This window comes from Arabidopsis thaliana, chromosome 2 (assembly GCF_000001735.4).
Source record: "Arabidopsis thaliana chromosome 2, partial sequence".
In the NCBI taxonomy this organism is placed as follows: Eukaryota; Viridiplantae; Streptophyta; class Magnoliopsida; order Brassicales; family Brassicaceae; genus Arabidopsis; species Arabidopsis thaliana.
In genome coordinates this window covers 3,033,824-3,047,117 of record NC_003071.7, presented here as the reverse complement: position 1 = coordinate 3,047,117, position 13,294 = coordinate 3,033,824, and the positions used below count along the sequence as shown (strand labels likewise).

The following is a 13,294-nucleotide window of genomic DNA, read 5'->3' as shown; positions in this document are numbered from 1 at the left end:
AGCAGGTTAGAAGACACATGCAAAGTTGAAGATGTGAGAGTCTCCGTTGATCAGAAAGCTTCAATTCCGGCCAAGATCGCCGGAAAATTATTCAATCGACTTATCCTAATCTTCCCTCAAGAAACAAAGCGAATTCCATTTTAGCAACAAATACCCGAAATATGAGCCGAATCACACCGAAAACAGAGCCAGACCACACCGGAAACAAAGTCTTCTCATCCGGACAACGAAAGCCGGTAAGCATACCGAACGGTGGAACAAGGATTGAGTTTTCTCTCCGAAGAATCATAGAGAGACCTCATCCTTGTTAAAATTTTTGTTTTCGAGTTAGATAGATCATGCATTTGTTGTCGCATAAGAAATCTCAGTTTTTTGCAATATCATAGACCAGAGGCTTTAAAACAATACTGATCGAACAAAAACTTTTGAATGTTACAACTTTTAACTAGAACATGTTATGGTTTCAATCCCAAAAGCTCTCCAAACTCAAAGGTTTGGGATAATACAAAAGTTACATAGACATGGACATAATCTGTTGAGCAATGCCCGGTTCTTGCTGCAACAGCTCCCTCAAGTTGTTCTCAACCTCTGCTACCTGCTTCTCCAAGTATTCCTTGGATGTCTAAAAATCATCCCGAAAACAAAACATGTTTGATAACCAGCATCTCAATGATCTCCTAATAACCCAATAAGATGTTGAAAGAGGGAATGATTGTTACCTGTAGAGAAGCAACGGCAGCTTCACTGTCCTTGAGTTTTTGCTCTTGTTCACCCTCCAGCACTGTCTTGGGCTCTAGAACAAACCTGTTCACCATACAAACTATAATCAGCCTTCAAAATTCTCTAAAGGCCTCTAGTTGGACTGACTAATAACCACCACTCACGTTCTTCCTGAAAACAAGAATAAAACACAAATTAGACCAAAACTTTACTAGTCCTTGTCTCAAAACCAGAGAATTGAATCACTTGCCTATTGACTTGTAGGTGTTTGTCTCTTCAGGCAATGGCCTCAGCTCCTCCAAGGTTAAGAAAGCTCGCTTTCTATCTCCCTCTTTGTTGCGCATCTGATTCTGCACCTATATATAAAACCCATCCACATTCACATTTCAGTTTTTCAGCACCACATGACAATAACCTAGGAAAGCCAATTTTGTCATTACACAACATGAAAGAAGGGATTATAAAACCAAACACAGTTCAAGAACTAACAAATTACAAGTAAACCCTTATACAATGTGTCACGTTTGATTCTAAAACTTGATAAATACAAAGAAAGTGAGGATTCACCTGTTTGAGCTTCCCAGTGAGTTCAATCATGCTAGCTTGAATCTCCATAAAAGCCTGTTGTAACTATACACATTACAATTCCATTTTCTGCAACATCTTACTGGGGAAAGAAGAATATTCCACTAGAAAATTGAGCTGATTTAAGAGAGAGAGAGGTACTCACAGCTCTGGTTGCTTCGTCCGCCATGTCTGCAGATCTTGATCTTTGAACGAACCCCGACGTGCTAGAGAAGGGTCTTTCGTTTTAGGGTCAAAAAGTTAGAACTACCCGGGTCGGGTTTCAGACGGCTTAGCCCGGTTTATCAAGGCTTTATTGGGTCAAATCGGCCCATTTATAATTAACGATGATTTTATACTTTTAAAAAAATATGTGTTTGCATTGGAACAAACAATTCTACCCAATAACACAATTTAATTTACCCATTTGGTTTTAGATTGTACCATGATTTTGTAAATCAAAGACTCAAAGTCATTGTCTTTTTTTTCTTGTATAATCAACCACCCAAACCATTGTTTGTATCGTAACCAATTCAGCTAACACCACCAAATTATTTTACCATATTATATTTTAAGGGTGATTTGCATTATCATACACTTTCGAAAACATGTTGAGCAAAAGTTTTGCCGACAGGCACACTTCTGATCAATTATAAGGGTGATCAATTATAAGGGGGAAAAAGACTTAATTGACCCTATTAATTAAATCAAGTAAAATCGGTTATTTAGGGTAAGAGTTTGGGGAAACCGGTTTATTTTGTTTTTGCAAACCGGAGAAAGCATGGAACGAATAACTATGTCATCGAAGTTTGAATGACGATGAACAAAAGAAAGAGAAGCTCTGAAGTTTGAAGCAACTAACAAAGATATCATAACGATGGTAAGAAAAAATGGATTGGTAACAATAGTAGAAAATATTCGCTGATATATTATTGACTGTCTAAGATAAAAAATTTATATATTGCAGGGAACTGAGGATGGCTTCTGTTATGTAATATGCGGGGATTGGAATTGCGAGGAGGATGAGAAGTGGTATGTTGAGGTTAATAAGGTAATGAAATCTCGAATTGTGCCTGTATATAAAGGTATTAAGCTATCAGAATTCGTGGAAGCCATTAGAGTAGAATTTGGAATTTCAACGAGTACGAAGGTTGATTTAAGCTTCTGTACCCCAAATATAAGAGATTTTACCACCGGAGATAAAACACCACCGGTCGTCGTGACGACTGATGTGGGGCTAAGTTATTTTATGAAGATATTGGAAGCAAATGTTGGAACCAACATGTTTGTAAAGTTTGGAACATCTTGTAAAAGAGTTTTAAACAATTCTGAGGTTGACGGTGGGCTAGTGAAGACCAGTTCAGTTAAGGAAGATGACGGAAGAGGGAATAAGTCGAAACGTTTATGTGGATCAGAAGATAGTATATCGAAGGTCGGGTTGAAAGAATTTTTGCTGTCCTCCGAAGATGAAGAATTTGTTGCAGAACTTGAAACTATAGAAAGAGTTATAGGTTGTGAACGAGGTCCTCTTGTTAGTGAAATTTTATCTGAAGATCTTGATGATGAAGATCTAGTGGATGAAGGAAGCGAAGATCTTACTTGGGATGAGATTATAGAAGTAAAACCCCAATCTTATGATGTGGAGTTTTGGAGCCCATTCTTGGATGAGGACATGGGTGGCTCAAATGCATTGGATATAATATGTGTCGGGGAAGAAGATGCTGATGTTAGAATGGGATTTGCGTCACCAACAGTAGACACAGAATTGGTGGCCAGTGTGGAAGGTGCAGGTTCGAACATGGAAATTGATGATTTGATAACGTCTTCGATTAAGCATCCAACTGATTTACTTGCAAACAGCAGTGGAACGGGAAAAGTTGTTAACAATAGAACAGGTGATTGTAATACAAATGAAACTGCAAGAGAAAATAGGAAGCTGTCGGATGTGGACGATGAAGAGTTTGATATTCCTCCTCTGTTTGATGACACGGAGTATGAAGCTGCCATAATGCCGGATATAGATAGGGCTGACGGTGAAGATGTATATAAAGGAAAAGTTTATGCTAGCAAGTCGGATTGCCAAATTGGATTAGCTATATATGCTATTAGGCATATGTTTCACTTCAAACAAACACGCACAAAACTTGATTCATTTGTTTTAAACTGTGCCGATGAGAAATGTGATTGGCGGGTAACAGCTCATGAAATGCCTGAGAGTGGATATTATGAGATACGCAAAGCTAAACTAGACCATACTTGTTCTGTGGAAACTCGGAAAATGTACAAGAAGAAGGCAACTTCAAGGGTGATAGCAGCTGTGTATAAAGCACAATATAGTGAGCCTGTTAAAGGACCTGTCCCGATGGATTTGCAAAAGCTGATTCTTGAAGATTTAAGAGTGTCTGCATCATATAGCAAGTGTTATAGGGCTAGGGAAAAGGCAGTAGTTGATGTGTTAGGGGAGGATGATGATAGCTTCACCAAATTAGCTGAATATATGGAGCTTATAAAGATGACAAACCTAGGTAATATGACAAACCTAGGTAGTATGACAGACCTTGTGACAGATATTGAGGAAAATGGTGATGAACGTTTTCTTTATATGTTTCTGGCATTTGGTGCCTCAATCCAGGGCTTCAGATATTTGAGACGGGTTTTGGTTGTGGACGGGACTCATCTGACCGGGAAATATAAGGGGTCTTATTGACTCCTAGCGGACAAGACGCAAATTATCAAGTTTTCCCACTGGCTTTTGCTGTAGTGGATAGTGAAATGGACGAGGCTTGGACTTGGTTTATGTAGAAGGTAGAGAGAATTATTGATGACAGTGCAACACTAACAATAATTTCTAATAGACATCCAAGCCTATACGTTGCAAAAAGCAGAGTTTTTCCACTAGCACACCAGGGAGCATGTATAGTCCATCTCCAACGAAATGTTACATCAAGATATAAGAGCAAAGGATTAGCAAAGATGGTGTTGAATGTTGGATGTGTGTACAAGATGAGTGTCTTTAGGAATCTATACAAAGAAATAAAATCAAGAAATTATGAATGTGACAAATATTTGGAGAAGATTGGACCAGCCCGTTGGAGTAGGGTGTATTTCCAAGGTGAGAGGTATAATTTGATGACGAGCAATATTGCAGAAACTCTAAACAATGCAATACGGTTAGGGAGATGTGCACCTATTTTGGAGTTGGTGAAGTTTATTAGGGCTATGTTAACCAGATGGTGTTCAGCCCGAAGGAAAAAGTCTATCAAACATACAGGAATGGTGCAACCTTACGTTGACAAGGTGATGGCCCAGACTATGATGAAAATGGAAGGGAGCAAAATCCAAAATGTCACAAACTGGACATATGAGATTGTTGGGCGTTTCGGAGGGAATCACATGGTTTCTTTTGATGATATGAAATGTAGCTGCAAAGTTTTTGATAAACTAAAAATTCCTTGCGGTCATGCCATGCTTGCAGCTAACAGTATAGGGCTTGATTTTGGAACTTTGGTTGGGGAATGTTTCAAAACCAAAACATGGGTTTTAACTTACAAAGGCATTGTTAACCCTGAGGCTAATGCCTTAGAGTTAGATCAAAGTGAAGAAGTTAAGGAACGTGTGATTCTTCCACCAAGGACAAGGAGGCCGTCGGGTAGGCGAAAGGCAAAAAGAATAGCTTCCATAGGAGAGTTCCCTGTAAGTGTGGTAATTAATTTAAATTTACGCTTGAACATATATTCACGAATTTAACACTTGTCTATGAATGACCAGAGAAAAGTGAAGGTTGCCAAGGTAAAACCAAATAAGATGTTCGCGTTGCAAAGGGGTTGGACACAACAGAGCACGTTGCAGCAACCCTATATAATCTTCCATGTTATAATGAAGAACCTTTAAATGGTTTAAAATTTTTTTGAACAACCATTGGGTAGGTTTGGTTATGTACTCGGCGTACCGGATGTTTTATTGATGCTCCATTGTGAGGATCATGATACAGTATGAATTCTTATTTCAAGACAATTTAAATTGTTTTTAATGCCTATTTAGCCTTTTTATAGTATCAGTTGCTAATTTCATAATAGATAATGAAAAAAGGTAAAAATTGTGGAACACTAAGAAAACAGGGTCGACCATATGGTTTAAGGTCGACCATATGGTTAAAGCCTCGAAATATAAAGTTCTAAATATAAAGTCCGTATGGAACCCCAAAGAATGAATTTTCGGGGTTTATTGTTGGTTTACTGTCCCAGAGAGCAAACCAATAACCAATATAATAAACCAAAGTTAAACCAAATTCAAACCCGATATAAGTGACCCCAATAGAAATAAATACCACTTCAAGAATCCCCAAAATCATAGAACCCTAATTTCTAGTATTCTTAACCATTTCCCAAATTGAGCTAAAAAATGAGTAATTCATTAGCAGCTACAAGTGGAACTTCAAATGTCTGTTAGAGAAGAAGAGTTGAGAGTGTGCCGAAATTGTGTTGGTGTGGAGCTAGTATCTCGGCCTTAATATCCAAGTCAGCTACGAATCCATACAGACGTTACTATCGTTGTGCTTATGCTGCAGGACATAAGGTAATGTGAATGAAAATTTGTTTGATTATAACAAATTCATATGCTAATTAATTGATTTTCAAGCTGATCGATGATAACCACACTTTCAAATAGGTTGACGAAGCAATGATTGATGAGATCAAAAGATTGGCTAGAAGAACGAATGCTCTTAAACAAACAATGTCCCAGTTTATTGCTGTAAGTATAAATCAGGAGAAAGTTGTTTTTGATAAGATGCAAATTAAGCTAGATAATGAAATTGTGAAGAGGCTAGATGACAAACTGTTGGAATCGAAAGCCAGCATGAAAAAGATGTCAATTGCTGTCATTGTATGTTGCATACTTATCATTGGTTTGAACAAAGTGAAAGGATGAATCGAGTGAGTGATCGGCTGTGTAAGTTATTGTTGTTTGATATTATGTTTGTTGGAAATAACTTATTTTGGCGATGTGGATACACTATAAAACCTATAAATAAAACCAAAAATAAAGCGCGGAACATATATCTAGTGGAAAAAATTCGATAAAAGATTTTTATATGTTGTACTTTAATAAATTGATATAGTAGAACATAATAGATATTTAAAAACTGAATATTCTGTACGTTGAAAATATGTAATGTTGATCATGTGGATAACCAAAATACGTTCAAAGAAAACAAGCCATCAAACTACGAGCCTCTAAGTAAGTGAGAAATATAAATGTAAAATACTCTTTTAATTTAATATATTAATCAAAAATTAGCCTTTAATATAGTTTAAGTTTCGAATTTCATAAGTGATCAACATAGTTGTTAAAAAAATAAAATAAAAATGAACTAAATATAGTTGTTAAAAAATGTGAATTAAATTGTTAAAAATGTGACAAAATGTGAATTTCATAAGGGCAACATAGTTGTTAAAAACATAATAAAAAAAAATGTGAATTAAATTGGTAATATGCTTTTAAGAAAACTAAATATCCTGACCATGTGGATAAATAATCCAAAAATGAACATAAACTTGTAAAATATGCTCTGATGATTAAATATAATCGGATAAATAAATATTAATGTTGATTGGTATATTATACGGTAAACCGGTAATACTTATATCTATTTGTATATATATCCTTGTTTAGTATATAACTAACGAAATCCTAATACTTATTTGTAACCTTGAAAAAAGAAGTAAATGTTGAAATACCATCTCTTACACGAAATCTCCCCTAACTCAGTGGATGGACAGTAAGAGTTACCGTCATGAGGAAATACAAAAAGTACGAAAGGGACGATTCTTTCGAACTAAGGGTAATCGTTGCGGATGAAACGGTATGTGATTTTTCCAACATAAAATTTATTCAAAACTTCAACGTTGGAGTAAATTTCTAATATGGAGTAAATTTTAAATAGGGAAAGCGCATGGAAGTTGTAATTCACCGTAGGTTTTCAGCTTACTATTTCGAAAAACTTGAAAAGAACAACTGACATCAGCTGATACAAGACCTACTGTTCAATTCAACAATTTAACTCGATTCGACTATATCCTGGAGGAAACTTATGATACTGAAGTGTTAGTTGGTAAGTTTCTTTCCGTATTTGTTTTTGACTATTTGGTTTTAACAATCATAATCAGTATTGTTTTAAATTTTTTACAACAGACCTGCTTGGAGCCATTGTTGAAGTTGGTGTGCTGACTCACACAGGGAATGTAGATGAGGGTGGTGAGGAGGTGATACTTCCTTTCAAGATCATGGATAAGTAGTACGTTTTTTCACTGCCCATGTTTTTTTTACATTCAATATATACTCTCGTAATGATATCACTCTAACAACATTCAGCAAAAAAACTCTAAATTGTGATACTGTGGGGAAAACTGCTATTACATTTGAGAAATGTTACCGACAGTTCGGAAGACCTAACATCGTTGTGGCGCTGGGGTGGTGGAGGGTGGTTAAGTTATCAGCAGTCGAAGGAAATGTTAAGATCGTGAGTTATGGAGGCGTATCAACTGTTTACCCCGGAACCATCCATTGAAGAAGTGGATGAGATTAGAATGGTAAGTAAATTTTTATAACATCAATACTTTTGAGTTATGTTAAAAATAAAGAAATACCTCATACACTTAAATCAATTTCATAGGTTGTGGAGTGAAGATTAAGGAGTGAAGATTGGGAAAGTTTTTTGAAGTCTTACAATGAACTACTTAAGACTATGAAGTGAATGTTTGTGATTCGGCTATTTTAATTTTTTTGTTATGTATCTCTTAGTACAGACTTGATCCACAACTTTAACTATGCTGGTTTTACGAATTTGGAAAAAGAAATGGTTTCGATGGATCAATTTATGTCCCCTTCATCTAAAATAATTAACATGATCCATATGGATACGTATGTTAAACTACAATTTGATTATATTATATAACTTTCCATATCTCGCCAAAAAATTTAATGTGGTGATAATTAGCCAGCAAAATTAAATTACTATATCGTCAAGTGGTGGTTCCATTGTACGTCAAGGTTGCGTATAACACAACCAGTAGACAACAGCAGTAGATATCAAATGATAAACCTATGTTTAGGGGTAATTATACTTCGTTTTTATTATTACTGTATGACCGCTTCTTCTTAAAATTCAAAATGATGTGAAAGGGAGTATATATTCCCAAGTGAAATGATTAACTCTCTTCCCAAGAGGTACGCTTGAATAATATTATATTGTAGCAACGAGTACTAACAAAATGACACTTATACAGACGATCCATGATAGCGAACATGTGGTTAAAATATATATTAATTATGAACGCATATCATGATGGACAAGAATTATCAACAACACTTTAACGGAATTATGATTTATAAATCAGTATAAGTAGTTTTGACTAGTTCGGTTAAGGGAACAAAAGAGTAAGAAAAATGTCTGACAGTAGTTCTTCTAGATCTGTGGATAGGCCAAACTTCGGCCGTAATAACAGTGAGTATGGAATTCCAAAAAAAAATGCTACTGTGGAGCACCAACGATTATCAAACATTCATCTGGAAGAAATTACTCAGGAAGAAGGTATTATGCATGCGAGTTGGTGGAGGTAAAGAATATTAAAGAGCTAGTTGTATAAAAATATTTAGCAAAATTGTATATATGTATATAGAAACCAAACTTTTAAAGTAAGATGGAGAGGTACACATCGGAAAATGATGGGATGAGGCAATGATGGAGGAGGCAACAGTGTTAAGGTGTGAAATGGAGGACGAGACAGAGAGGATGCGAAGAAGTAAGATGGAAAAAATGCGTGAAAGAATAGAGGCTCACAAGGAAGAGATAGAGCAACTTTTTGAACTTCACACACAACATCAAACTACTGTCGCTTTATTAAAAAAGGAAATCGGGGGGAAGAAAGCAGGGATTTCAAAAGAGTTTGGAAATATTATAGTTGCTGGTTTGGTCGTCATTTTATTAATTTCTTACATTACAAAATGGAACAAATATATGTATGCATAATGTATTTGGCAAGACGGGAAGTAAACTAAACATTGAAGGTTGGTTATTAGTTGCTTACTCAAACTACAACAACGATAACTAACAAAGCATTCTGACCTCAAATACATACATAACTGAGAAACACAAAGGACAAACACCAGTGTAATGCTGAAGCCTACACTCTGGGATATCTATTGCACCCCTGAAACCCATGTAGTAACCGCAACCTGGAGTCCCCATGTCTCGAATTTGGGTAATCACCTGATCCACGATATATTCTGCCTCCTCGAAAATAGGAACCCTTTGATGAAATGTTTGTAGTACCATATTACCCTCGGTATGAGAACCGCAACATTTTAGAAATATACCGAATGCAAATCGGGCATAATTACTATGAAGAGCGGCTTCCCTGACCATATCGAGAGATGATATGGAAGGGCCTTCTTGAGCCAAACGTCTTAACCGTTCAACGTATTTCGCGGTGTAGTTTTGAGCAGCCAAACACCTAAGTAGGAATGGGCGACAAGGAGATCCAACATTCGCGAGGGAGCAGACGAATATAAACTTGTCCAGACAAACATCGACTAAAACTTCATTACTATAAACAATATCCAGCCAAACGGTACCAGCGGCGATGAAAGGAGCAAGCTCCCGGAAACCCTGACGGCCGATCCGCCTAATGATGTCAGAGAGCAGCGGAATTGGAATGAAGGGGTTCATTAGAAGGACTTAAAAAAAAAATTGTAGGTATCCTTCACTGAACCTAAGGATATCCCTGATCTATTAAATTAAATAATAATATATATAGTGGAAATGAATATCCGAGGATGCGTACAAATGTTCAGATCTTATATATTTGAGCTTATACTTCGTTCTCTATCAACATGTTCAAATAATATTTGTAGAATTATATAATAGACTGAGGTGAACTGAATGAGCATAATTGGGGAGTATGTGTAGTTTACTCTGATAAGAGATAACGATAGAAATGAATAATAGAAATAAAATTTATAATAACTAGAAAAGGAAAATTATGCACTCAAACCACATGGATATCACACATACCCGGATAATAGTTGTCCATATAATAAACCTTATTAAATATAAATTTATAGTATAATTCCCTATATCAGTGAATATATATAACATGTAGGAAAATAAAGTAAATTATCCATGTGGTCAAACAGCCTGAAATAATATAAAAATATAGCACGGTTAAAAAATACTTATAAATTGTTTCGTCCTAACTTTTTGCCATTAGTAAGCAGAAGTTTCAAGATTTTCTTCATCGGCGGAAAATGGAGAACAGGAAAATGGAACGAACCAGAAGTGGGTGAATGGTAAGCTGACATCGTGAATTATTTAATAAGCAAGTTTATTATCCTTATGTTGACGATGGAATATTACTGTGTAGTTACAAAGAAAGCAGGAGTTCCACATGCCAGCGGAATTATTGGCTAAAATCGTTAGTTTAGTTTCGGAAAACGGTGTAGAAGACTTGAAAAGTTGGATTCGAAGTGGTCATGCAGGCAAGGATGTTGTCTTGTCGAAAGAGACACTAAAGCGTGTGGGACTTGACAAATCGTAACATTTTATTTGGTGGTTCATGCCTCACTCAACGTACCATAAATTTTACAAAAAATGCCTAACCGAAGGTAACCCTGCCGCCGTCTTTACCGAAATGAGTAAGGGATAGGCTTACGAGGAATTGATGACACAATGCTTCCGACTAGGGAGATGGGTTTCCTTCAACAGAGATTTATCAGCGTATATGGAGTTCATAGATGGTCGACTTTGTATGGAAGATCCATTTATTGGCGAGCTAGTTACAAACCCACCATTGAAGAGAGCTGGCAGGCCAAAATGTCCTATTTGCAAGAAAAACGGACATATGTGTCCAGTGAGGTTTGGTTAGGTGTTTGTGTTAGACATCGTCTAAAACTAGATTATTCAATTTAAGTTGGTTTTATTAAAAACGTTGTACAATGGCTAAGACATCATCGAATGTTTGAATCTGTTACAATCTAAAAGGCAAAGTCATTGACGACTGTTTTTACAAATATTTCATTGACAACAAAGTAAACCATACTGTTAACATATTTTAATCTTGACCATATAGTAAGCTGGGTTTTATAAAAATAACATCCATAGTAACCACCTAATATAACTAAAATGAAACAGAATAATTACAAAAACAAGGAGTCATGGTTATTATCCATAAAACAGTAATATTAATTACAGTTATCAATAAGTTACATATATAAATATAAGTGAGAAAACCATCATTGTGCAAAAGGGAGAGTACAAGGAAGAAAGAAAATATAGTGATAGACGTTCTATACGTTCTAACAGGAAACGAGTGTACGGCCAAGAGTTGTTACAATGGGAAAGAAGGTTGGTTCAAAACATAACTCAAACCTTGATTTATTAATAATGCGATAATTGCTTCATGCTAGGTTTAAACTCTTACATATTTGCACTGCAGAAACGGATGGGGAATATTGTAGATATAAACCAAGATGTTTTGGATAAAATCGTAAGCATTATTGCTAGAGACAGAGTTGATGTATTGAAAAGTTGGATGAACACAAGAAGGGCCGGTAAAAAAGCGGTTTACTCTCCGGCGACTCTAAGCTCCGTACGCCTAGACCTGAACGAAAATTTTGTCCAATGGTCAGAAAGTTCTAGTACTTACTACGCCTTTTATTCTGCCTGCCTAAAACAAAAACAAAAATCTTTTTGCTCTATACGTTGTAAGCCTGAAATTAGGATTCCGTAACTTAGATCTTGATGGAGCTATTTCGGTACTGAACAAAGTACAACATACCTACCTAGTCGCGGCTCTATTACTAATTATGCTACAAAGTTGTGCATGCACGCTTGTGGAAAAGAACTACTGGAAATTCCGAGATAAGTTCAATGTCAGACGAATTAATGTTTCATATAAACACAATCGGTCCCAAACGATTCGGAAACTACTGTTACACATGGCATTTCGTGGATTTTCCACACTGTTGGTTTTCCCATAATCAGCGTAAAGAATACAATGGGGAGCGATGTATGCAATGTATCTACTATTATCTGTCTAGAGACATCATACTACTCTCATAATGTCTAACTTAGAAACTTTAGTTACTAAAAATGTTTTATGAAATTGAAGATGGACATATTGTAATATTTACTCTCATCCAGATATCACATTATTCATTATAAATCACAACACATGGTTAATGGTATCGAGTATTATCCACAAAAACAGGTTTGTAAGTAAATCTGGGCAATACTACCTAATATATACTGAAGATATGGATAACCACGTTTAGGATTTATCCACAAAAACAAAGTAATAATAAAACATGGTAAATGCTTAAATCCATATAGTGAAAATTCTGGAGAGCCAAATTATAAAAATGTATAATACACATATTAAAAGATAAAGTAGCATATTAATAAGAAATAATAGAATAATCAACAATATGAGTAATTATAAAATGAACAGTACGACAAATACAAAAGCCAGAATGGCAAACATTAAACATTTGAGATCATGAGCACTAAAATTGTTCTGAACGCTCTCCCTTATAGAATTGTTACGCCTCCGGGACGAATTGAAAGAGGAAGACAACGACATTTGCTATCACATAATATCGAGATGTGTATATATAGGCGTAAATAATAAATTAACTATTCAATTAAATAAAAACATAAGAAAGTGTCATTAACCATAAAATCCCTTACATGAGTTCGTTTCAAGTATGTTGAAAAATAACAAAATGCCAAATTAATAAATATGTACAATTCGGTAACAGGTCAATATGGGTATTTATAAGTCTACTGCACTTAAAATATGTGGACGCAAATTTGTGGATAGGAAATTCAATGTGAAAATATGAGATTCCTTTAAATAACTAAGACATTCTGTATACTGAAGAATATGGACAACCATTTTTTGGATTTATCCACACAAACAAATAATAATAAAACATGGTAAAGCCTAAATCC

General features: G+C 35.6%; 2 protein-coding genes and 2 pseudogenes across 5 annotated transcripts; 3 read left to right on the top strand and 1 right to left on the bottom strand.

Moving 5' to 3' along the window:
• Positions 1-213: 213 nt before the first annotated feature.
• Positions 214-1,595, bottom strand: PFD1 (PREFOLDIN 1). Of its 2 annotated transcripts, NM_180659.3 has the most exons (6): positions 1,451-1,595; positions 1,288-1,341; positions 971-1,076; positions 885-891; positions 720-804; positions 214-622 (listed from the first exon to the last, which is right to left on the bottom strand). In NM_180659.3, the coding sequence occupies exons 1-6, from the start codon at positions 1,472-1,474 to the stop codon at positions 512-514; spliced, it is 387 nt and encodes a 128-aa protein (NP_850990.1). In that variant the 5' UTR covers positions 1,475-1,595; the 3' UTR covers positions 214-511. The 2 variants fall into 2 exon arrangements, with proteins under 2 accessions (NP_850990.1, NP_178744.3); NM_126703.4 differs by lacking the exon at positions 885-891 and having other exon boundaries at positions 374-622; positions 967-1,076; positions 1,451-1,559.
• A 743-nt stretch (positions 1,596-2,338) lies between these two features.
• Positions 2,339-3,991, top strand: AT2G07330 (annotated as a pseudogene; the record flags this gene model as incomplete). The annotated part of the gene is made up of 1 exon: positions 2,339-3,991.
• Positions 3,992-4,257: 266 nt separating this feature from the next.
• On the top strand, positions 4,258-9,705 carry AT2G07320 (annotated as a pseudogene; the record flags this gene model as incomplete). Its single annotated transcript has 8 exons — positions 4,258-4,977; positions 5,734-5,859; positions 5,953-6,168; positions 7,054-7,126; positions 7,295-7,396; positions 7,477-7,579; positions 7,657-7,804; positions 9,589-9,705.
• Positions 9,706-10,730: 1,025 nt separating this feature from the next.
• On the top strand, positions 10,731-12,321 carry AT2G07310 (uncharacterized protein; the record flags this gene model as incomplete). The annotated part of the gene is made up of 5 exons (NM_126700.1): positions 10,731-10,876; positions 11,048-11,192; positions 11,645-11,686; positions 11,778-11,965; positions 12,051-12,321. 5 exons carry the CDS (start codon positions 10,731-10,733, stop codon positions 12,319-12,321), a joined length of 792 nt encoding a protein of 263 aa, NP_178741.1.
• Positions 12,322-13,294: the final 973 nt, after the last annotated feature.